This window comes from Strongylocentrotus purpuratus, unplaced genomic scaffold (genome assembly GCF_000002235.5).
Source record: "Strongylocentrotus purpuratus isolate Spur 01 unplaced genomic scaffold, Spur_5.0 spur5_scaffold_5, whole genome shotgun sequence".
NCBI classification, from domain to species: domain Eukaryota; kingdom Metazoa; phylum Echinodermata; class Echinoidea; order Camarodonta; family Strongylocentrotidae; genus Strongylocentrotus; species Strongylocentrotus purpuratus.
In genome coordinates, this window is record NW_022145611.1 from 30728088 (window position 1) to 30755219 (window position 27132).

Below are 27132 nucleotides of genomic sequence, written 5' to 3' on the forward strand. Positions count from 1 at the left end.
TGATGCAATTTATTGGGGCAGCAAGGGAAACGAGACATATAGTAACTCAAGACGGGGATAGGGTTCAGCTGCCCCCATGCTCCCCTCCCGATCTTTGCCCCTCAGCCTGTAAAGTGAATAAGGCGACGTTCTTCTGTCTTCACAATGCTGATTTTAGATTTTAGGATTGGCCTTCATAATCCCTACATTTCGAGACCTCATGTCTACTTTTTACTTTCACATTTCTCAGAGGGTTATTGCCCTCAATTTTCATCTGATAAAGACATTCTTGAATGAATTTCATTTAATGGGAAGTGAAAGTTTCTGGCAGATTATGAGGCATCCTGCTGGATATGAATTCATAGGTCAAAGGTCAAGTCGAATATCAGCATCTGTAATCCCACGAAGAGAATCCAGATCATAATGCATCAAGGGTCACTAAAGATCACTTCCAGTAGCAACTTGACATCCTTACCTCTCTGCAGATTTGATTTTTTTTTTCTGGGAAAATTCCGTCTGTGCATTGTCATCGTGATCATCCATTTCATCATCCGCGTGACCTTTGACCTGAAGAATCAGCATGACAAATTTCTATCTCTCGGGGTCTTCCGAAATCGAGATCAGAGAGCACATGGGGTCATTGAAGACTGCCTCAAGAATTATTGATACAAAAAACACTCCCTTGAGAAAATATAAGTCTTTTCTAGGAAGGAGAAAATTGTAAAATTTATGCATTGTCATCTAATTTGTCCTCCTAGGGGCTTCCATCATCTGTCCCATTGTGTTTGATTACCACCATGCAAACATTCTTTGGAAAACGAAGAGAATATAAGATTTTGTAAAATAATAGCTGCATACCTAAAAGGTCTTGACCCTATATCAGTAGGCGATAATTTATTCATATCTTTCTTCCCATACTTTTCAATTCTTTTTAATCAATAATATTTATTGATCGTTTTTTGTACCGATACAATGGGAATTCGATATTTTTGTCTGCTCCTATACTCTTTTATGAAGAATGGGGCAAGTGTCTCTAAAGCCTATCTAATAACCCCACTTGCAGCTGATATTCTATTTTGAAGAAAAAAATATTTCAGATCCTTTAAACAAACAAAAAATGGATTGTATTCCAAATCATCATCACTATCATCAATGAATGATTATAGTCATGCTCGTGTTTGAAACTAGAGGCTCGCCTGGGTCCAGACGTCAAGTTTAGGCATTTTAGTTGCCCCTTTGTGGGGTTCATTTTGGGTGTAACATTTCTGAACATTTTGCTGAGTCAGTCAGTACTTTTTATTCCTATAATTGCGGTATGATTCATCCATCAAAATCGAACTTTCACTGACTTTTCCCCACGGCGGAATATTATTTTCGGCAAAAAATCTTTTGACACACACTCAATTTCACCTACTGTACATGACATTCATTTATTGTTATTTTTCTATGGTATTTATTGTCCTAGTTGCAACCGTTGTCTTCAGAAGTGTGATTAGTTTTCCCTCTCTTTCTCTCTGCTTATATCCAACCTTAACCCTTCTTGTACATTGCTATGATCTCTAAAGAATAGATTATAATACATTCAGGTTCAATTGGGGTACAAGGAAAAAAGAAAAAAATTGTACAAATGGATGAAATTGTAATAAACAAGTATTAATGTGATAAATATTACAAAGAATAAGAAAGATTTATCAGTCAATATTATGTTAAAATATGATAAGCCTATAAAGTTAAAGTGATGAAAATAAAATAATGATATCATTAGTTAGTAAATACGCATGAAAGAAATTATTGATCATTATAAAAACAAACAAAAATGAACATGACGTTAATTGTTTATTCAGTATTTTTAAAACAGAGTAGCCCCATCAGTATTTTATATATTATGAATGAAATACTGCTAAACTTGTGGGCTCTATAAAACATGAAACAATTATAATGTTTACAAAAAGAGAGATTGATGGGGAGGGGGCTGCACCGATAACGACCCTCATCTGACCTTACTAAGGGCTAATTCCGCCTGCTGTGATGGGCCTTCATGATCAATCTATAGTGATGGAAACGAACATTTCCGACCCACTGGGGGCCAACATACCCTGGGATATTTATCCTCTGCGTTTGTGGTATTTGCAATCATTCTCGATTACCCCCTCATGTTGTCAAATTTAGGAGAATGGATATTATAGTCACATTGATTTATATTTACTCAGAAGTAGACTACATCGCTAGTTGTATTAAATAGTAGAAGGCCCCAATGGTAAACTAGGGACCTTGAATTACCAATACCAATAATTATGATGGTATATTAAGCATAATAATAGTTGTGGTACTCCTTCTGCTGCTGCTGCTACTATACTACCACTACTACTAATAATAATAATAATACTACTAATACTACTATTACTACTACTGCTAATACTACTACTACTACTAATACTACTACTACTACTGCTTCTATATACTGATAATAATAATAATAAGAAGAAGAATATAGACGTATGTACCCAGTGTAGCCTCATCAGTAACTATTGGTCTTTCTCCAGGCCCTGTAATCATTGTTACCCAAGTATTGTCAGATAGCCATTTAGTGCACCTCGGTCGAAAGGGATTAACTGAGGCAAAACATAATTACAGGCAAAGGATATCATTATTATGCACAGAGCGAGGATCGAACCCTGAACCAAAAATTCAGACTCCGAATAATCAGTAATCATAATTGTAAAAGTGAAGTTTGCCATTCTTTAACAAAAAATCAAAGGATTATCAAAATAGAATGCCGCTCCACAACTCCGGATGTGGTTTTTATAGATTCATTTACAAAATAAAATGAAAATAATATGCTGCAGCTCTTTTCATCCTTGATCACTTGTTATTTCGAGAGGTAATGAACAGGAACTCATCAAGTTTGTAAATTACAGCTACCTGTGTTGAGGGTATTCGAAAATAACCTTTGAAAACCGTGTACCTGAACAAAATATCAAGCCGTCGTTCACACATTGTCTACATGTATCACTGCACAAAGTTCGTATTCGGTCAAATTTCCTTTTGATTTGATGAAAAGACAAATTGCGGTTGATTGGTATCAGTAGTATAGCCCTATATATCCAAAACTCCAGTCTTTCATCAAGTTCCACGGATTTTATTTCCCCCCACATCTGGCAAATAATGGAGGTTTAGATTTCCATTCGTGTATAATCTCACAATTCGAAACGAAACAATTAAATATAATTGTGATTTTGTTTGATATTATCACGATAATTTGGACCACCATGCACTAGACAAAATTACGATAGTGATCATAATCGCTGCAGCTCCCATAACTAGATAAGTCATATTGAAGAGCTCAAAGACATACACCTCCGTTTATTACTGTTTTTTTAATGTATGCAGCCCTATTCATAAATGTTTGTTTAATGATATACAGTAAGATTTGAAATAATAAACGACAAGAGAATCGAAATTTAATAATATATCTGCACTATTTTCGGCATCATATCGTCATATGTTTTTCCCGAATTATAATGAACATGTTAAATGCAAAGTTCAAACAAAAGTGTCTTAGCTCCTCATTATTTACCAATGCCTAAGTAATAGTTTTCTGTCTGGTAATACAGAACTACCCATTGCAAGGGCATTGAAGTAGAAAACCATCAAAACAAAATTTTGATTGGTAAATAAGTCGAATATAATTGTCTAAATTTTGTGTTGTAAATTATAATCTATTTTCTCCGTATTCATAGGTCTGATCTTCGTAGTTGACAGTGCAGACAAAGCCAGACTATGGGAGGCAAGAGATGAACTGTTGAGGGCGCTAACTAACCCATACATGACACCAGGCATCCCAGTGCTTGTTCTGGCAAATAAACAAGATCTTCCAGGTAAGAATCGGACAGATACCTCAACCAGAATCCCCCCATCCATTATATTAGTATTGTTTATAGCAACTACACAAGATCTTCCAGTTAAAACAGGTTGCCATTAAAGGAAAAGTTGAGTTCTGTTTTCAGACCGCAAATGCCTTCAAAGTGCATGGTTATTGCTCTTATTCTTATCTATGACATTTCTAGTGCCCTTTTAGAACCTAACATTGCTATGAAGGTAATTTTAGACCCCAAACTGTGTAAAATTTAGCCAATACGATCATACCAATTCGGCTCCACTTTCAAAAAAACATGGTGACCGTTAATTAATGATTTAATTAAAATTAACAATACATGGGCAGGCTGGTTGTGCGTAATATTAGCTACACAAAAATGCCAACAAAAAAGCCAACATCGGCATTGGCTAAAATACGACGTAAAAGGCGTTATTTCGTTTTTTCAACGGTTTTTTCAAATTTTTCAAAATACTTAATATTTGTGGTGGTACACAAGTATTAGAAATCGTTATATTTCAGCCGTCTCTGAACCGATTTTGATCAATCAAAGATGATTTTGTCATTTAAATATTATGTTCTTTCAAATTTGGCACTCAGTTTTTCATTATCTCACCAAAAAAATAATTTTGTGTAGGGCCCTCTGCAACAGAACTCAAGGCTATCCCTTTAAAGGCCAGAACCAGATTGAGACCTCCGAGCTCCACCAGACCCCCCTTATATCACATTGGTGGTCTTTAATAGCAAGTAAACAAGATCTTTCGTGAAAGAAAATATATGGATACTTCGATCAGTCCCAATCCCATCCTTAATCTCACTCAGTATTGGTCCTATAAAATAAACAAGATTGTCCAGGTAAGAACGGGATGGATGCCTCATTATCGGTTTCTGTATGTATCTGTAAGTATACCAGCGATATTCCTATAAATTAGAGCGAAATCTTCAAGGTATATTCCCGATATATGCCACCTTCATTGCTCCCATCCCGCCCCTTCACCCTCCTATCCCGGTTAGCAGTGGCGTAATGAGCAAAAACGTTTGGGGGGGCTGACAAAAAAAATCCGCAGCACCCCCACTCTAACATGCAGGCCCCGCTGAACGTTTCGCAAAGTGGGGTCTAGGGGGCAAAGCCCCTGCGGGGGTCAAGGGGAGGAGCCACCGAAGCTCAAGGGGTAGGGGCATCAGTGGCGGATCCAGGAATTTCTTACCGGGGGGGGGGGGGGGGCACAAAAATGGCATTGGGTTAAATATATGTAAAACAATGAAGCGACAGAACGAGGCTTTAGCGGCGAGGGAGCCGAGCGACCACGCGGGGGTGGGTCTGGGAGGGGGTTGTGGCCCCTTCCCAGAGTAAGAAGCATTTGCAAATTTAGAACCAAATTAGACGCATTTTCAGACACTTCCTCGAGTAATATGACGTAAAATTGCTTTCTCCGACCCCTTCCAAGAGTAGGGATCTTTTGCAATTTGAGAACCACATTTGGCGCATTAATGTCCACCGGCACTTCCTAGAAAAAAACGAAGACTTCTGATTTGTTAGAAGTTGGAGAAAAGTGATTTTCACGTCTTGCGACGTTGTATATATGCTTTGATGCCGCACAATGCACAAAGACGATGGTCCGGTATTTCACCAGTAATACTTGCACAAATTATCTCGAGTGTATAAACTGTGTCGTTATCAGGTGCGTCGCTAGATCTTTGTCAGTGGGGGAGTGGGGAGGGTGTAGAGGCCACCGATTACCGACAAAACTAGCAACCAATTACCGACAAATATATTAATGCCAATGTCCAAATGTTTACAAATTTAACCCTATAAACCAGGGGCCAGAGCTAAGTTATTTTTCAGTCTCCCCCCTCCCGCGCAAAGCGCGGAAACTTTAACACTTCATTAAATTATTAGAGAAGGAAGACGATCCGTAATTGTACCGTTCTTCACTCTTAATTCTTGTTTGGATCCAATTCCCCCCCCCCCCCTCCCGCGCGAAACGCGGCAGTTTTGACGTTTCAATAAATTATTACTCTTAATCTTTGTCTGAATTCATATTCGCCCAGCCCGCGCGAAGCGCGGAAGCTTTCACGTTTCATTAAACTATTACTCTTAATCCTTGTCTGAATTCATTTTCGCCAATCTCGCGCGAAGCGCGGAAGCTTTGACGTTTCAATAAATTATTACCCTTAATCCATGTCTGAATTCAGTTTTCCCCCTCCCACGCGAAGCGCGGAAGCTTTGACACTTCATTAAATTACTAGAGAAAAAAGACGATTAATTGTACCGGTTCCGACTCTTAATCCTTGTCTGAATTCACTTTCGCCCATCTCGCGCGGAAACTCTGACATTTCATTAAACTATTGCTCTTAATCCTTGTTTAAATTCATATTCGCCCAGCCCGCGCAAAGCGCGGAAGCTTTCACGTTTCATTAAATTGTCAGAGAAAGAAGACGATTCGTTATATCGTGTTTTTGTCTGAATTCATTTGCATATGCTTCTGGAAAGGATTTTTTTTTTACTAGTGTTACTGTTAGTGACTATAAAAAACATTATGCTCTTTCTGGCCATTTGGGAATGTGTCAGTTTGCAACAGAAATCGAGAAACGCGCCTTTTGTTGAAAATCATGTGATATCACGAACATTTATACATCACTTGTATATGGAATTGAAAATAAGTCATGGTTCAATTCAATTTTATTTGGGGGGGCTGGCGCACCCCCAAGCTCCCCCACCAGTACGCCAGTGCCGGTTAGTAAACAATCGAGATCAAGGTATCAAAATTGTATGTCTTTAAGTTATTTTTTTAGAACTTCCAGACAACTCTTAAAGATCGAGCTCAAAGTCATGATTGAGGAATAGAGAAATGTTGTTAACTTGAATTTTTTAATTGTTTTAATCTCAATGCAGTTTAGATAATATTTTGATTAATGTTCTGTTCCCCCTCTCTCTCTTTCCTTTGTCTCACTGTTTCCTTCTTCCCACATTTCTCCTCTCTGTCTTTTTTTATTTCTGTATCAGGATCAATGACTGCGTCAGAGATCAGCGATATCATGGACTTAAAACGACTATCACCTAACCACCCCTGGTATGTACAACCTACACAAGGAAACACCGGTGTAGGACTACACGATGCTTTTAAGGTACTTGCCAGAATGGTCAAGCAATTCCATAAGGACTTGTCAAAGGCAGAATTGATAAATCGACACGAGAGTGGACCTGATGCGACAGAAGTTTAGGAGAAGTTTACCAGAAATGTAGGTTGGACTGCAGATCTGTGAAAGACTTTCGTCGCATGAACGGATGGACGCGGAATGGAACTGGAACAGAACAACAATCTGCATTGATTAAGGATTTCATTGAGTCTTGTTTGAGGTTGTTCTAAATGATATATGAATAAAGTATACAGGTCCGTTTCCAAAGCCGAAGACTTTTCGCTTTTGACGCAAACTCTGGAGCGATGAAATGGTTCTGTGACGATTGTTCTGCTGGTGATATGCATCAGTGTTCAGTATTTACGATAGTCGCGAGTGAGTGAAGGATAGAAAAGAAATCCGAATGTAGCAATGAAGTTAACCACAGTCATCCCAGAAGCGCATTAAGTAAACAGATGCATATCGAAACAAGTTGGACACTATTATGCATTAATGTTTTTATGGCGATATTCCCTATTTAGTTGGTTGAACTTGTCCTCGAAATAGATGAACGAATGTCGGCCATCTAGATGGAGCCTGTCTGGAAAAGGGAGGAGTTACATTTATATGTTTTAATACTCACTGAGATAATAGTGAACAAAGAAATATCTGTTGAGATGCTAGTCACTGATAGTTTTAGTTTTCGCAATTTAGCAGGTATACAAAGAGTTGTAAAGTGTGAGAATGTGATTGATATTCAGAAATCACTTTCACTTTGTGTAAGAAATGAACATTGCTCAGCGATGTTTTATGAATTATTGTATTCTCTGTTTAAAAAAACAGTGAAATGTATAAAGATAGTGGGAGAAGAAAATAATAAGAATACATGCGTCTTACTAGACGTGAACATTGTAAAGGATCATATATTTTGAGAACAAAAATAATGAAGAGGATTTTAGGATTTTGACGAACGGTGGCGAGATTTGGTTGATGGCTCAAGGATGCGAAAAGCGAGAATAGTTATTTTAGAATCATTTATTTTACGGAGGCCTGATGTAGAGTCCATGGAGATGCCAGACACGCACTTGATTTTACTTCAAAGTGCAAATGCACAGTGAGCATGTTTGCCGCATTGATTCGAAGAATATGAGTTTATCATTTCGACAACAAAATTGGTCGTCCGAATCAAAGGTAATAGAGAATATGGACTGCCTTATGGAATTGGTACAGACTTTAAGCACTAATAACTCTTTATTCTGCTCATAGGAATAGCAACAAATGTTAAAAGATGGTGGGAAATGTTTATGTTAGAATAGCTATTTCAGATTGAATTAACATTTAATGGACTTCGGTGAAATTTCAATATATAATGCTGATCACGGTGACAAAAAAAACGTTTGTCCATAATTATCATGATCTCGTATTTAAGAGGAATATTAGTTCTTGTTCAATCATATTAGCGAAGTGCATTCCCATTCCTCTCGATAATTTGTTTGTTTGTAAGTTTGCCTGTTTGCCTGTGTGTTTGTTTAAATTTGTTGATCTAAAGTCCACGCCTTTCGGACAGTATAAAGGCATGTATATAATTACGTACGCCATGGATTCGACTATCTTTGAGATGTAAATAATATTGTATGCAAGAATTTAAATGTAAGTGTAAGTAAAAATGAAATTAAATGAATAGAAATAGAACAGAGAAATTAAAAATGCAGCAATACAAAACATGGGCGTTGACGCCGCTTCGCCGTTGAGGGTGACCCCTTGCACGAATAAGCCTATCAAGACTATCAAATTTGATATAGGGGGTCATTATGTTAATAATCCGGATGTTTAGTTCGTTTCATTACTTTTTTGTATAAAGTTTGATATTGCAAAGTGATCCATATTAATGCTATATTAATTATAAATGTGCCGAATAAAGATCACATTTGCTGCACAGATATTTACAAACAGTAATATCAGTGCTGTCAGTTTCATTTTTAGACAGTTTCATCCGAGATTGAAAAAGATGGGAGAGAAGGAGAAAAGGAGAGGAAGAAAGCAGTGAGAGGGATAAGAGAGAGAGAGAGAGAGAGAGAGAGAGAGAGAGAGAGAGAGATAGATAGAGAAAGAGATAAATAGAGAAGGGGAGAAGGAGAGAGAGAGAGAGAGAGAGAGAGAGAGAGAGAGAGAGAGAGAGAGAAATTCATATATATATATATATATATATATATATATATATATAATAGAGAAAGGGCACAGAATTCGATAGAAGAGAAGAAAGAGAGAGAGAAGAGGAGATAGAGAGAGAAGGGGAGAATTGAAGAATGGGAGAAGGGAAGAGAGAGAGAGAGAGAGAGAGAGAGAGAGAGAGAGAGAGAGAGAGAGAATTTGAGAGAAGGGGCAAAGTACAGTATCTAACAGTATTATCAGGAAATATCGACATTGTATTAAACGTATGTATTCATTACGTAGATTCATGACCCCGGTTCATGACCGGACATGATTTGCATCAATGGGGGCGTTTTTGACACTCGGATTACATCAGCAGTGGACTTCTCCACATGTCCAAGTCTTAACGAAGAATTAATGTGAATTGATATGAGGGAGCTGTGGTAAAGAATCGAATCCCGACCTGTTAATCCATGCATACATTCACTAGGTCACACCTCAGCAGAGTACAATCCTCATTATGTTCATTCGATGAGCACGAGCACCATAACAAATAAGCGACACATTTGGACACTAATGACTAATTCAACCTCTCTCCATTTCCCCTTTCATTTTATTTCTTCATCTCTTCCCTCTTTTCTCTCTTCCTTTTACACTTATCGTATGACTTCCTTTTTACTCTTTTCACTACTCATTTCTTCCTTCACCTATTGTTTACGATCCATTCTATATTCTCTTAATGTTTTACACATAACTGGTATGATGAATGGTATGTTTACATCAGACTGCAATAGGTAATCTATGATGGGCAACAAAATTCAGAATTTCCAACAAGTGATTACATATAAAACATAGCAAATTTTCATATACTTCATACAAAGATTTATTTTTCAGTGCAATCGTTATTATACAAAACCATTTGTATAGACATGGAGTACGAAACAGTACATGTAAGATTGGAAAATATGTTAAAAACTAAAGCTTGTTAATGATTAGGCAAACTTTAACATGATACAATGTTTGATTTTTTTCTTCATACAAATTTTCACTTGATTTGAAGGATAACAACACGTAATCAAGTCATCTAAATAACTTCACGATATAGACGATTCATAATGGTTGGGTCTTTCAACCAACCCATACAGTGGCAATTATATAAACATATAACCATTGCTGTATATCAAGTAGATCACTGTACAGTGATGTAAATATATACTCTAGCTGCCTTTCGGTAGGAGGAAAATACATGACAAAATTATAGCATTATTCGTCAAAATGACATAATGAAAATTAATACTAAATTACATTTAATTAATATTGTTGCATACAATACAGGAAGACTGATGACGCCTTGCACAAAGGATTTTAAAATCTAATATTGACCATTCTTTACAGCCAAGACATAAATTAATTAAAGTATTATAGAAAACAAGGTAACATAGGGGAAAATTATCTACCGTAAGCAAACATTTCTTGAAAATAGGAAGATATTTCTAGGTAATTAGAGCCATTTTGTCTTTGTTTGCCAAAATGATTTAGACAAGATAGCAAAACGTAAGAAGAACAATGAATTTGTCTAATCATGCATTGTTGTGTAAGATGTAAATGTTATTGATGAGGTTCTCATCATCAACCCAGCCTGTACTTGAAGATCAACTGACTCAAGAAAGATGTCAACAAAGTACCAGTGGAAATGAGGGGTACTCTAGTTCAACCACTAAGCACACTACATTTAATCCAGACTTCATTTTCTTCTTAGAAAGGATAACAATTAACAAAAGTACGATGCTTGACACAAGCCCTATTCTTGACTTCCTTTCCCATTCAAATATTGTCCTATCACACCATGTTGACATGGATTGTCCCTGTCTTTCTTAAAATAAGGAATAGCCTAGTAGCAAGAAGACGAATGAAGAGTAGCATCCAGACTTGGTTCTCACAGTATGAAGATATATTGTACAAAGAACCGTGTTGTAAAGCCCTTATTAGCCACTACAAGTAAATTGGATTCTTCATTCTCTATCTATTTAGAATCAACATTGGAAATGATCACTATATTATATTTAAACATATATTGTGATAGTCAATTAAAGATATTTTGCTACCGAGACACAAACAAAAACATGTAAGGAAGCAAAATAAGTTAGCAAAATGTTAACTGCATTGATCCGAAGAACTGAGAAATATGCAAAACCGAAGGGGAAAAAAGGGATTGAAGTTTTGGCAAGAAATGAATGAATGAATGAAAGTTGCTACACTCTACTCCTCTCATTAGAACTCATACACACACACAGCTTGTGTCATGCATTTTTTTAAAATTGTTTAGTTTGCTTTTGGGATATCCAATCCACATTATGTTCTGGGAGACTAAATTATCAATATTCTACCATTTCAATAATAACTAGATGGAATTCGACTGCGCGCAGTCGAAAATGATGCCTCCGTCATAGAGCAATTTTACAAACCAAAACAGAAGAAATTTTTCGGATTCAAGTTCAATTGTAATCCATTGACAGGTTCTCAGAATATCGTGATTACAAGCAATTTCTCATATACATATATATGACCCTTTGATCTTTGACCTCATGACCCTAAAATCTACTCACTTCATTGGCTCTGCAAGATGTCCTGAGTTAAATAGTAATCCATCTGTCAGTTCTAATGAGAATGCGTTCACAAGCTATTTTTGCATACATAATGAGCCCATGATCTTTGACCTTTGACCTTATGAACCAAGAATCTACTCAGTTCATTGGCTCTGCAAGTAACATACTTGACCTAATTTTGGCAGGAATCCATCAATCGGTTCTTGAGATAACGCGATCACAAGCTGTTATTGCATACATAATGTGTGCTGTGGCCTTTGACCTTTGACCTCATGACCACTAAATCTAATCAGTTCATCGGCTCTGGAAGTAACATACATGACCTAAGTTTGGCAGCAATCCATCAATCGGTTCTTGAGATAACGCGATCACAAGCTCTTTATGCATACATAATGAGCCCTGTGACCTTTGACCTTTAACCTCATGACCCCAAAATCTAATCAGTTCATTGGCTCTGCAAGATACATACATGACCAAAGTTTGGCAGGAATCCATCAATCGGTTCTTTAGATAACGCGATCACGAGCTGTTTTTGCATACCTAATGAGCCCTGTGACCTTTGACCTTTGACCTCGTGACCCCAAAATCTAATCAGTTCATCGGCTCTGCAAGATACATACATGACCAAAGTTTGGCAGCAATCCATCAATCGGTTCTTGAGATAACGCGATCACAAGCTGTTTATGCATACATAATGAGCCCTGTGACCTTTGACCTTTAACCTCATGACCCTAAAATCTAATCAGTTCATTGGCTCTGCAAGATACATACATGACCAAAGTTTGGCAGGAATCCATCAATCGGTTCTTCAGATAACGCGATCACGAGCTGTTTTTGCATACCTAATGAGCCCTGTGACCTTTGACCTTTGACCTCGTGACCCCAAAATCTAATCAGTTCATTGGCTCTGCAAGATACATACATGACCAAAGTTTGGCAGCAATCCATCAATCGGTTCTTGAGATAACGCGATCACAAGCTGTTTATGCATACATAATGAGCCCTGTGACCTTTGACCTTTAACCTCATGACCCCAAAATCTAATCAGTTCATTGGCTCTGCAAGATACATACATGACCAAAGTTTGGCAGGAATCCATCAATCGGTTCTTCAGATAACGCGATCACGAGCTGTTTTTGCATACCTAATGAGCCCTGTGACCTTTGACCTTTGACCTCGTGACCCCCAAAATCTAATCAGTTCATCGGCTCTGCAAGATACATATATGACCAAAGTTTGGCAGGAATCCATCGATCGGTTCTTCAGATAACGCGATCACAAAAACGGGACGTACGTACGTACAAACGTACGTACAGACGTACGTACGTACGGACGGACGGACAACCCGAAAACATAATGCCTCCGGCTACTTCGTAACGGAGGCATAAAAACACAAATTAGATTATGTATGTACATATTTACAGAAATTAAATCCTCCCTCATTACTAAAAATCTATGGCAATCAGTTATCACTTTTCAATCACACTAAATTTAATTTATTCCTTAAAACAAATTTCTGATGCTTTTTATCAACGTGATTATACTGTAATCTTTGAATCTGGATTATACGGAAGATTTCAGCTAGCGATCATTTCTACTGAATGGAAAGTTGATTTACAATTGTTTTCATTCAAAGCCTATAGATGCTCTGATGCAATTATTTTTTATACAGATAATCATATCTCATGCTTGCAACTATCTGGACTGGTGAATAGTCACTTCTCTGTGACCATCTGAGCTTGATGACACTGAAGGTTCCAACTTGAATTTGGTCATCAGTAAACCCTTTTCATACAGGGTCTGTGCAAGGTCCTCTGGCTGCAACAGAAAAAGAGTATTTTAAAAAAAGTAGAAGAAGAAAAAGAAGGAAAAAAAAGTTATTACAAAGTCACATAATAATATTAACAAAAATATATACAACAATGTTTTCTTCATAGTTTGTTTTAACTTCAAAATACGCACCGCAAACTGTTAACTCAACACCATACAACATGTTAAAGTGAGTCACTCGTCAGTTTCCATGTGCAGAAGGCCATAATTCCAGACACCAGACTTGGTGGATAATAAAGATCATTAACGTGTTTACATGTATTAGGCCTGCACACAGCGAACCCATTGGGCAATCAAGAAATACCCCCTTGTCTATCGAAAGTCTTCGGGTGTCGGAAAAGTGAGATAATGACTTTACCATGTGGGGGAATGGGTGGAAAACGCAGTACGTTACATATGGCCTGGTGGTCATAAAACTCAAGGCTAATTCTGGTGATTGACACTTGACAGCACCTCTTATTGGTAAATACCCGAACGGTGTTGAATTCCCCATGAGAGCTAACTACTGAGTGTCTTTAAAGTAGATATTCATTGATTTTAAATCTAGCTTTATTTTCATTATTGCAAAGTTGAAACTTTGATTCGACAAGGTTATCAAAATTCAATGCTTGGAAACATTCGAAGTAATGATTATTATAAATTACAAAACGCTTAAATACAGCCCCGGCATAGCACCTGAATAGCTCTCCGAACGCTGCTGAGATCAGTGGCGGATCCAGGGGGGGGGGGGGGGGCCCGGGGGGGGTGCAAATTGAAAATTTTTTGAGGATCAAAAAAAAAAAAAAATGTGCTCACTACCCCCCCCCCCCCCCCCCCCCCCCACTGAGCGAATTTTTGGCCGGCGCGTTTTCAAATTTTCGGGAGCAAAAGAAAAAAAAAAAAAAAAAATTGTGCTCTGTACCCCCCCCCCCCCCCCCCCCCCCCCACTGAGCGACTTTTCGGCCGGCGCGATTTTCAAATTTTCGGGAGCAAAAAAAAAAAAAAAAGTTGGGCCCCCTCCCCTAAGAAATCCTGGATCCGCGCCTGGCTGAGATGTGTGAGATCACAGCAGGGACATGATTTGCACAAGCAGACGATGTACCATGACATCTCACACATTTTCAGTGCCTGTATTTTCATCTTCTCTTGAGTTCTTTCTCTTACTTCACTACCGCCAGGCTAAATGTATAATCTATTGCCTCACTCTAAACCCCGCGCATGGTTTTATTTTGATGACAAATGCAGCGATACAAAAATAAAGGAATCTGTCGCTTGTAAACAAAATAAGACGCCATTGTATATTCAGCTGCAGACACCGCGGTATGTTCGGCGTTTTAAGAGGGAACAAATGCCGTCCTTAATATCAATCCGGGGGCTTTTCAATTTGAAAGGCTGGTTTCTTTGATTGTTAATTAACCCCTATCCTGTGTATTAACAAGCATAAGATTTTAGTTATCAGAATCGGGTCATGTCCCCTTTTGATCGGTTTGACGTGCCAGTGCATTTATATACACTAAACTCATTATAATTTGACAAATAATAGCTTTGCAATTATGTTCATTCTTTATGGGATGTCGTCTGCTTGGGCAGTATTGGTCCCTGTTGTGACGTCATTAAAACATCGTTATTTTTCTGGCGAATCTCTCGTATATCCCAGCTGCTATGGAGGTGGTTGTATTTTTATTTTTATAAATCACCCGATATGTAGCTGACCTCAAACTTGTACGAAGGCCATCTGTTAGCTTACCAGTTTCTAGTGATACATTAGTTGACATATTTGTGATTTTCTTTGAATTTCACCTTTAAGAGAGGTAAGAACAGGATCCCAGCTTTAAACAAGGGAAACGCTCTCGGCGGTCTCGCCTGCATAACGCAATTCAATATGATAAACCAGAACGTCAATGACGTAGTGCTCATCCGCATCTCGCAACAACAAATATCGTAAATTTTATGTGGTACACTTTTGAACTGGACAAAAAATAAAAATTTGATGCCCTGGAAGGAACATAATTTCATTTCATTTGCATAAAGTACCATAAATAATCAATGGAGCAAAATCTCACAATTCTGTGTAGAAGTTTAGTGTTCCAAATTTAGCTCTACCAGATAAGGCAAACCAAATCAAAATCGGTCAAGAAATGAGGGAAAAGAAGCAATTTTTATTATTTTTGGAATAAATTTGCATAAATAACCATAATTAATTAATGGACAACAATTTCAAAATTCTGTGTAGAAGTTTAGTGTACCAAAGCTAGCTCTACGATATAAAGCAGACCAAATCAAAATCGGTCGAGAAATGAAGGAGAAGAAGCCTTTTTTGTGATTTCGAATAAATTTGCATAAATTAGCATAGATAATGAATTTCACGATTCTGTGTAGAAATTTTAAATCCCCCTCCTAGCCCTATCATATGAAACAATCAGAATCAAAATCGGTTGAAAAATAACGAAGAAGAAGCATTTTGAAAATCTTGATGTTGATGCCACAACAAAGTCTAAGTTTGTTGACCTTAAATGACCTTTGACCTTAACTTAGTGACCTGAAATTCTACTCACATGATTGGGGAGACTTGATAACCCTATAGTCCAAGTTTCATTGACTAAGAACTTATACTTTCAAAATTATATCAAAAATTCAAAAACTTAACCTTAGGTTAAGTTTTCGATGATGATGCTACAACATAGTCCAAGTCTGTTGACCTGAAATGACCTTTGACCTTGACTTTGTGATCTTGAAATTCTACTCACATGATTGGGGATACTTGATTACCCTATAGTCAAAGTTTCATTGACTAGAACTTATACTTTAAAAATGATATCAAAAATTCAAAAACTTAACCTTAGGTTAAGTTTTTGATGTTGACGCCGTCGCCGCCGTCGCCGTCACCGGAAAAGCGGCGTCTATGTCTCGCTTTTTGTTACGCAGGCGAGACAAAAATATGCCCGAAGCTTCTAGATATCTAATTTAAGTGCAGAATCAGTCTTGAAAACTCTTGAAAATTCTTGAAAACAGCCCACAGGTTTTCAAAGATTGTAATAGGAAACAATCATTTTCATCCAAAGGCCATATCTTCAGAGACACAATCCTCCAGGCTATTCATTTACCATCATATACTTTCTTTACCAACATACCATAGTCAACAAGAAAAGGATTATAAATAAAACACACATGAAAACTTGAAGAATTCAAAGACCATTATCAAATGGATCTAATAGTCAAGGTGTACGATTACATAACGGGTATGACTATGTACTCACATCAGCTATCTCGTCATTTACAGGTTGTAACTGATCAGCCAGGTTGCTCACAGGTACATAGTCAGGATAGCTGTGGAGGAGATGTTCTACAGCTGGTGCAAGCTGAATAGAGAAAGCCAATGAACATGTTGTTACATTTTAGGTAAAATAAACAACTCGAAATGTGATCTACAGCACTGGCTTAGGTCATGGAATCAGGATTTCATGTACTCATTTTCAATTTAATTATATAAATTTAACTAATGTAAACACAAGTAAACTGTATATAAATGGCTTTATGTCTACTTTCCAGTGCGCTTGTTCCTTTAGCTTCTGCTTATATTGTCCGATTTGGACAATAATTAATGGTATACCTATAAGAATCCCAAGATTTTTCAGTCCTTCTACATCGTCTTGGGCCACATAGGTATTAAAAAAAATCCAAAGTTTGTTGAATTCTTACTTCCTATAAATTTATTGCTGTCAAATGGGATAATCACAATATATTAGAGTATTTAATAGAAAACATAAAACGCAAGAAGTTGTTTAAAAAAGCATTTCAAGCTATTTAAAAATTCAATTGACATGGTGATCTGTGACAACACACTAAATGACATAACTCACCTCTGGAGGTATCTCAAAATACTGAAGCTCCTTTTCTTTGAACACCCTGGAGTTTTCTAATGAATGATAGACCAGGACCTTGTCTTCTTCAGGGACTAGTCTAAGGATGTTCCTCCTCAGTAGCCTTATCTGGTCGTCTTCACCAAGCTGGACGATGCCTGATACTTTGCCATTCCTGCAGGATGCGCTCTCACCAAAAACACTGCAGGATTCCTCAGCTGCCAAAGAGAATGACAAATATGTACACATGCTGTCAGACATCATAAAATTTTACACAAAAGAGTCAGACAATCATCACTTAAAGATAAAGTCGAGTTCTGGTCATGTGATTGCATTGTGAAAGAAACGGTGTGGAATCTATCAGAAAAGGTTGATCATCTATTCGTGTGTATTGCAAGGTTCTGGAATCATCAAAATGATAAGAAATTTGGCCAAATCTTGGCAAAGTTACAAGCACTGTACACAAAATTATGTATATGGGACTACACGAGCACATGGCGAAAAAACCTACCCCCCGATTTTTACGATGCTTTAAGTCATATTTAGAATATGAAGGCATTTAAAGAGCCATGCTTTTCAGGGAACATGTTTAATCTGATGTTCTTCCACCCTTGCATAATAACAATGATAACGCTCACAAATTATTTTTTACTTCTTCCCAGAACTCAACCTTCTCTTTAATACTCGGAAATCTAAACAAAATCTAGGTATATTTAATGACATTATTAGTTTTGAGCCACTCCCTGCACTGTTATTTCGACATAACCACATGTACACACATCACATGCTAATAAGTACAAGTAATATTCCTTTGTTATATTATTTACAAAATGGTAATCAAGTATTAGCATGTTAGTCCACACTTTTGGTTCTCTTGGCCAATCAAATCCTGGGGAGAGAGAGGCAAATGCCAGACAGTGCCTTGGTAAAGGACACCAGTGAAGTATTTGGGTTTGACACACTAGACATCATTGGATATATTTCAAGCACAGTTACATCGTGTACATCATGTTGGCTCTCTCTACTCTCTACTTATGATATTACCAACAGGCATATTCCCTAAAAAAAAACAAGGTTTCTGCATGTATCAGGATGAAATGAGAACTAACTCATTGCTCAATGACAAAAATCTGTTGATGAATGAAAATATACCTTCTTCAAGTACAGGGGGAAGACTGGTGTGGAAGAATTCTAAAGACATCTGATCCGCTGCAGCATCTATAGGAGCAGATTTTAGTAGCTTTGAGAACAGGTCACCAATCTTTTTCATGAATGGTTGTCTCCTCTCATCATCCTATACAAAAACATAAAATACCAGATAGTTTCTAATTATATGATTACATATTCAATGCTAATATCTTACCAAAACAGTACATTTTGTAAGTTTAGTCCAACAGTGTCTGAATCAGTGAAAGCTCAGAGTGTATGAAGTAAAATTATCACACAACATCGAGTTTTTAGAACTTTATACATCTTGCATTACCTTAGCAGCAGAAAGTACAGCTCAGAACATAAGTAAAAGTTCCTTGTATGAATTTATTCTATTCACTAGTTGGATGAGGTTGAGGTTGAGGTTGAGAATACCTAGCACAAATATAATGTCATATAATAATCAACTAGTCATATAATAATCAACTAGACTTACACAGAATTTCAATTCTATAATCGATGGAACCTACTCTAAATCATAATCTTATACAATTGTTAACGATTTAGAGAGTAACCAAAGGCAATTTTGGTAAAATTATCACTGGCAAAAGGTATCTATCAGGCATCATCAATCTAAATTTTCCTACTTGAATCAATTCATAAAGTTCCTTCGATAGGACATTAAATAGAGGCCCCATCCGTGTACAGGAGAGTCACCACCTTGCACGTTAAGAACACATTGCACTATTCATATAAAAGTAGGGGGAAATTCCGGTGTAGTGGTCCAACTGCGAACCCCAATCAGGCCAAGTATATCAGCATCTGCAAGAATCTTCAGTATTAAAGGAGGCAGATTATCTTGAAGAAGAAGAAGAAGAAGATTCCTTACCAGATCCTCATGAGCCACACCCATATAGTTGAGGTAATCGGTAGGTAGAGACTTCCTGAAATCAATGTTCTCCTCTCTAACGACATGGAGTGCTCTGGTTAGGACATGCTCCATCAAGTCACCCCATGTGTTCTTCTGACATGCTGATATCGTGATATGAAGAGAGTGGGTCTCGGAGGGAGTGCTTGCCTGCATAGAAAATGAACAGTGGTTTCATTGAGAATTTAAGTGAACTTCAAAGGAGCCCCTACAGAAGACCCACTTCTATGCAGAGTTGTTTTCTTTGCTCACAATATTTGTTGAATGATTAATGTAAAGATATAGAAAGAGAGTGGGATCTCTGATGGGGTCATGCCTTAGAAGAGCACAACTGAATACAGGATCATTAACACGAAATGTAAACAAATTTAAATATATAAACATATAAATGAATCCAGTTAAAGAATAAATGTACAGTTTGTACACATAGTATATATTTTCTTTTCTCACATGATATCTCAATTCACTGATGTTAAAATGAAGAGAGACACGGAAAAGGTACAAACATATTCAATAGTGATTTATTTATTCCCCCTAGTCAAACGCACACCGCCAGGGGCGTTGGCTATGACTAATATTCAAATCTTCAGAGTGAGGGAAAGATAGCCAAGAAGCAAAAATGAAAGAAAATGCACCTACTTGATGGACGACTCCTCTTGGGAAGTAGAGAAGATCTCCTGGCTCTAGGGTTGTGTCTAAGATTGGCTGACCAATATCAGCATCAGTGAAGTTTGCTAGAAGATGATGAAAAAAAACCAAAGGAATCAATGGACTACACTTTCAAAACATGAGATTTCCAGTGTACTTATAGGTTATTTTAATCCAAGGCTGAATTTGAAGTGCATTGAGGTAATGATTACACAAACAATGAATGTATAAAACCATTATCATAGTTAATTGTCTGTAGAAATCAATAATTGGAACAAAGTGTTGCCTCTAGAATCTCTGCAGATATAGCTGATTGAGATTTAACAGACATTGTTTTGACAAGTTGTTGTGTTCTTGAAAATAAACACTGGATTACCGGTACTGACAATACACATTTAACATGCATTGCCAGCTCAGTAAGTTTGAGATCCTACAATTTGTGAAATTTGTTACCCCCCCCCCCCCCCCCCCCCCCAAATGATGGCTCCTACTGTATTTGTTGTCTCGTTCTGATCTATTAACTCACAGCTAGAGAACCTAGGAAGTACTTCAGCTGGTGACCTCTGGTTATACAGCTTCCAATGTTTCTTGCCTTCTAGTTGAAGCACAAAGGCCTCTATGTCATCATAGTGAGGTGCAAACCCTTGTGTGCCTGGAGGAGTTAGGTAACTGATCAAACGAAAATAAGAACAAGCCAAATTAATAAACTTCTATCACCTGTTCATTAAAGGATAATCGTTCTACACATTATCATGTTTAAATTCATGTTGACCTAATATTCGGTTAAAATACGAGTGCTTAAAGGCTGTCTGTACTAGTTTGGCCAGAAGGGATTAGACCACACAGCATGGTCACTGACAGATGGCTATCTCATCAACTCAGCTCTCAATTAACATAAGAAAAAGAGGATCATGGGGGACCAACAGGCACCAATTGGGGAAGTTTTCTATATAGAGGGAGCAAGTGGCTACAAGTAGTACATTGCGCTTTAAAGTGCCACTGTTTCTCTAGTCAATTTAGTATATATACGTATTCAAAAGTACTTCACTTTGCAACTACCAAACAGTTACTTTAAGTCTAATGGTAGCACTCAGAAAATTATTTGAACAGAAGTTGGGCATTTGAGAACGTAAACATTTCTCCAGGGGATATTCACTTGATAAGAGCAAGACCAATTTTTCTTTTTAATTCTAGAATTTGGGGCTATATTTGTATTCACTTACATGTTCGCTCCTACAAAACAACCAAAGAACTCCTGAAGCGCTGCTAAGAGTTGCCATACTCTGGTAGAATATGATTGAGGATTTAGGACTCTCACTGAACAACCATTCTGTACAAAAGAAACAAATTATTTGATAATTATATCAAATATACACAAAGAAAGCTTTCTCTCATCTTCATGGGGAAACAATCGATAAACTAAGCTTTATTCTTTTTTCAAATTCAAATTCATTTATTTCACATCACTTAAAAAATAAAATATATGCAGAGATACGCAATTTAAGAACAACATTTTCCTTATAAGACAAAAAGATACAAATGAGAACAAATGCGTACACTGTGATGAAGTGAATGTGTGGGAGTAGTCAAGGCCTGTATCAACATCCATCACTATCACAAATCAAGTTACAATATACATGAAAATATTCTGATCATTATTTAACATTCAAATTGATATGAAGTAAACAAATAATAATTTAAGGCTGAAATCATTTGGGGCTAATTTCTTTGAACCCCCCCCCCCCAACAGAACAAATGAATCTTTTTCTCTGTTTCCACACAAGGTTTACCATTTTAGCGGTCCCAAACCAGACTTTACTAAAGACTTCAAGTAGACCTACGTTATAGTAGTCCCACACTACTTGAGGTTGCGCCCTGCCTGTTGGGTTGTGTGTCTCTCTCTTTCCATCTGTGTATGTGGTGACATCAATATTCCGAGTGAACTGCACATCATTCTGAAGTGATGGATGTAAAAAGTTTATAACTCAAATGATTGCAAAAATACAGCATAAGTTCAATCTCCTTAAACTTACATACATAGAAATGTAGCAAGCACTATGTGTAATATGAGTAATCAATTTTCTGTCATCACCATACATAATAGTGTAAGAATATGCTAAAAAGGATTAAATGAAGAATACTTACCTCTTTAAGAATATTACTGAGTTCTTTTGAGCTGAAAATGTCTGTAAAATAGCCGGGTTTATGTCTCTTCAAGAACAGGGGTTTCCTTTCAAATATATTTCTGAAATGAAAAAACAATTTTGAGTTTTTGACATTCAAAACTGAATGGGAAACTTTCCATCTCTCACCACTAAATTCATCAAGACTAGATTATCATTTGTTAACAATAAATAATTGGAGAAAAGTTTAAAATTTTTTTTTTTTTTAAAGTAATACCACTCTGTTTACTGCATTATTTATGCTAATTCAACATTATCGCGAATATACATAAAATTACATAACTTTAAAAAAAAGACAAGACTCTTCTTTTATTTGTATCCATTAGATAGAGACTTTTTTCTACACATACAAATAGACTGAAAGTGAAATAATTAATGGGGGTAATCTATTGTAAGCATTCATTTGAATGCTCTTTTGTAAAATGTAAACTTATTAAAATGGGATTGACTTCCTTATAACAAGTACATACAGTGTAAGAATATTCATAGTATAAAATATCTTCATTATGCATCACAGAAGTAGACAATGTAAACCAAAGTCCAAAATCTACCAACATGCAGATGACTCTTTCATTATAACAAGTACAAACAGTGGAAGGAAATTGTTCTACATAATGCCTTCACTATGCATCTCAGATGAAAACAATGTCGACCCAAATCTACCGACATGTAAATAGATGACAATCTCATGCAGGATCATATATTTCAACATGAATGTATACAGACAAATTGAATTGACTTAACCTGCACGAGTCATTGAAAACTTACTTGAAATAGTCTTCAACCTTGAAAGGTGATATGAGCCACGAGAAGACATCTTTTCCATGTTGATGACTGTCTCTCTTCAGCGAGTTATCTGATACACTGGATGATGGGCCAGCTATGGTGCTCTCGTTCCCACTCTCCTGGTACTGAGAACATTAGAGAGTCATATATTTTGAAAATTATCTTCTTAAAAACAGGGGTGATAGTGAGCCCTAAAAAAAAATCCCTCAACCCCCCCCCCCCCCCCCCTTGAGTAAAAAAAGGCATCGAACAACATTCCCTCCTTTCTGAGTAAGAAGATTGGGAAAAAATTGGGAAATATAGGAAAAATAAGTGAAAATAAGGGAAAATCAGGGTAAAATCTGGGATTACAAAAATTTGGGAAAACCGATTTAAATCGGGTAATTATCAGGCCTGTTAAAAACAGATTGTGGCAATAGGCTGTAGAGAGAGATACTAAGGCATGCACAGAAGTTTAAGAACAAGGAAACAAATTAGGATAATCATAATTTACTCATAAATCAACACATCTACATTCAAGCACTTGTGACTTTGCAACTACAATAGGTTTCCTTCATACTAGGCATTCAACTAGGTAGGAGAGAAAATAGTAGATGCCTGGTCATTTATAACTGGTCATGATCAAGGACCAATGTTTGATGAAAACTACTACCGGTATTCTAAATTGATCAAGAAAGACTACATGAAGAGGAGACTTGTCGTAAGAAAGTGTTAAATAATCTCTCATTCAACAGGGAAAATTGGAGGGATTTTTTTTTTATATAATAAAGGTCAAATACAGGTAAGACAATAATAACAGTGAGAATCTGAAGCTCATTTCAATTTAGCATCTCAAGTACTTCTTTTCAGTTTGGACTCTACAAGAGTAACACACCTTGAGACGTTTTGCAATTGGTTCTGTTGGTTGCAAGGTGGGTGTGACCTTTTTTCTTCCTCCCTTGTCTGGGGTTGTAGTATAAGGTGATTTACGCTTTTTCTGACTACTTCCTCTGGGCTTGGAATCCGCTGCTGATTACAAACAAATGATGACAATTTAATGTTTCACTAAGTTCATTACAGATATTATTTTTTATTACACAGGATGATTTCCTCCCTTGTATTAGTAAAAATATATTTCAAAGTATGATAAAGGATTAATCTTCAGCATTATTTGGCACTCAACATAAGTTACATAACAGAGATCTGGCATAAATTCTTTTACTCTCACTTGACCAGGTTAAACATGTATAGATACTCCAGAATCTAGTATTACTCTTTGAATATTTAGGTAGGGTCTACAACAAAGTGCTTTATTTTCAGTCCATTACACAGGCAATAATACAGATTTTGTATACATATGTATGACAGCACTGTCACTTCTAGAATGAAAAATCAGTCTATTTCATCAAGGATATGTTCTGCTGAGACTACGTACGTCTGGCTTCATCAAATCCTCTTGTCAAAAGACAAAATGTGTTAAAAAACTACTCCAGGCAGACAGATTTTTCTGTCTATGTCATCTCAACCAATACAGTATAGACTTGATACTAAAAATCATTCCCATACTCTTGCACCAATACACTTTCAGAATCAAGTACCACTAGTACCCTCAGTTCGTGTAGGCCTTGTTCGACTTGATAACCTAGAAGAAGGTCTGTCATCATCATTGACGTCCATATTATCTGCTTGCAACCTTCCAACTGTGCCCTCTGACCTCTTGACAGCTTTCTTGGTCTTCTTGGAGCGAGCAGATTCTCTAAGCTTCTTCAGCTTACCCTGGCCCTGTCTGATGAGACCAGCGATGGGGGTGGACGCCTCAGGCTTCTGAACCTTGCCTCGGACTTCTTTCTTTGGTGTAGCATTCTGCTTTGCCTAGGGAGATAATGTGGGAGATTGACAGTTTACTTTATAGGTATGAGTCTAATACAAAACATGCATATCTAGATCTATCCTTCAAAAACAGTAATTTGCATGTAAAATACAACTGAAGAAATCACCTTCCCAAGCTACTTGACATAATGAAATGGAAATGGAATATTATCGTGAGTTTCCTTTAAAAAAAAAACAATAAAAAAAAACAGCAACTGCAATGATAACTTCAAGTTCAACAACACTAACAGTACCAACAAAGCATTACATTAGGCCCTTCAGTCTTCAGACTCTGTTCAAGTAACTTCGGTTTTCATTATTAGAGGCGTATAATCGTATCTTAATTTTAAAAATGGACCAAAATCATCTTGGCCTAAATGAGTACATCTACTTCTAGATACTTGACAGGATCCATCAGTCAGGATATAACACCAGGGTTACTGGGGCGCGAAGAACTTAAATTATACATCCAGCACATCCGCATTACGTTCATACCGTCTTAGCCTCATTTTCTCAAATTGGCGACTACATGGACCCTTCTGATTGCTATCGCTGGCTGCCATTAGCTCAACTGTATAAGATATTAGTGCGAGGAGAAAGCTTGCGATTTTCTGTTTGATCTGATACCCAAATCATGATATTTCAGTCAAATCTTCTACCAAAGTACCAGTACTTTGTAATTGTACAATTTTTTTCTGCATCCTTAAAAAGTTAAGTAATTCACTTTAAGTTTAAGTTTTACTTAAAGACAAGGTATCGAGGTCGAGTTCTGGGAAGAGCCAGAGGTGACAAATAGATTACGAGTGTTATCTCGGCGCTTGTTCAGAAGCCTATCCAAAATTTGACCCGTAACTCCGGCATGGAGAGATCTACCGTAATGAGGATCTGAGACATTACGGTAGATAACAGGCGCGCGCCCACCCTTAACCCACCATCGGTATGCACTTGTATTGTGCAGCGGTTTGCCGTGAAACCTGTGAAAAAGTGTATACCGTAACTAATTATATCAACGTTTATCCGAAAAATACTCCAAAAATAACAATAAAATTGACACGATACAGGTAATAAACGTAACAACTTTTAACTCATGATCATTATTTGGACATTTAATGAATATTTACTTCATTTTGGGTATGTTTTAGTATAGTCTACTTTAGGGTATCTCCATGCCGGAATTACGGGTTAAATTTTGGAAAGACTGGTTTCTGAACAAGCGCCATTATTACTATTAGATCTTGCCTCTTGGTCTAGATCTAGACTCCATGCAAGTGTGGAAGAACATCACATAAAAATTAAAATTTAAAATGTTCCCTGAAAAGAATGGCTCTTCAAGCGCCTTAAAGAGAAGGTCGAGTTCTGGGAAGAGGTGAAAAATAATTTGTGAGCATTAACATTCTTATTATACAAGTGGGGAAGAACATCAGATAAGACATGTTCCCTGAAAAGCATGGCTCTTCAAAGGCCTTCATATTCTAAATATCTCATGTACATCGTAAAACTCGGGGGGTAGGTTTTTTACGCCACGTGTTCGTGTAATCCCATATACATCTTTCTGTGTACAGTGTTTGTAACTTTACCAAGACTTGGCCAATTTCTTATAATTTTGATGATTCCAGAACCTTGCAATACACACAAATTCTTATAGGGTCTAGGGCCTAGACCTATGCTAGATGATCAACCTTTTCTGGTCGATTCCACACCGTTTCTTTCACAATGCAATCGCATGACCAGAACTCAACTTCATCTTTAATATTCTAAATATGGCATGTAAAAAATCATAAAAATTGGGACCGATTTTTATGCCACATGTTCGTGTAGTCCCATACACATCTTTCTGTGTACAGTGCTCGTAACTGTCTGTAGCTGTACCAAGACTGGGCCAAATTCCTTTTCATTGATGATTCCAATACGCCAGATGATCAACCTTTTCTGATCGATTTCTACAATAACAACTGAATATGTTATTCCATTACCTTAAAAACGGCGTAAGCTGATATTCTCTTCCCACTGGATTGCATTTCTTTAGCTGCCTGATTTATTATTGTTAATTGACCCCCACACTGCACAGAGAGACTGCCTGCACTGCACTGGTGCCAAGTACAAGTAGTGTGAATAGTCTACATACGTTATGTACAGCACACTACACGTGGGGTACGTACGACGGTGCTTACCAAGGCTAGGCTACATGCAA

At 37.1% G+C, this 27132-nt stretch overlaps 2 protein-coding genes across 3 annotated transcripts in view; one reads left to right on the plus strand and one right to left on the minus strand.

Moving 5' to 3' along the window:
• Positions 1-7899, plus strand: part of LOC577633 (ADP-ribosylation factor 1-like 2) — a 30375-nt gene extending 22476 nt beyond the window's left edge. The window contains exons 3-4 of the mRNA XM_777849.5: positions 3720-3857; positions 6861-7899. Coding sequence (XP_782942.1) covers positions 3720-3857; positions 6861-7078 — 356 coding nt within the window. The 3' untranslated portion in view covers positions 7079-7899. The remainder of the gene's footprint in view (positions 1-3719; positions 3858-6860) is intronic.
• A 5523-nt stretch (positions 7900-13422) lies between these two features.
• On the minus strand, positions 13423-27063 carry LOC577190 (ribosomal oxygenase 1). 2 transcript variants are annotated; one of them, XM_030998415.1, is made up of 14 exons: positions 26915-27063; positions 24680-24944; positions 23968-24098; positions 23076-23218; positions 22270-22369; positions 21966-22079; positions 21348-21454; positions 20651-20793; positions 20116-20210; positions 19438-19626; positions 18552-18693; positions 17400-17617; positions 16797-16898; positions 13423-13548 (listed from the first exon to the last, which is right to left on the minus strand). In XM_030998415.1, exons 1-14 carry the CDS (start codon positions 26957-26959, stop codon positions 13426-13428), a joined length of 1917 nt encoding a protein of 638 aa, XP_030854275.1. In that variant the 5' UTR covers positions 26960-27063; the 3' UTR covers positions 13423-13425. The 2 variants fall into 2 exon arrangements, with proteins under 2 accessions (XP_030854275.1, XP_030854274.1); XM_030998414.1 differs by having other exon boundaries at positions 23968-24101.
• Positions 27064-27132: the final 69 nt, after the last annotated feature.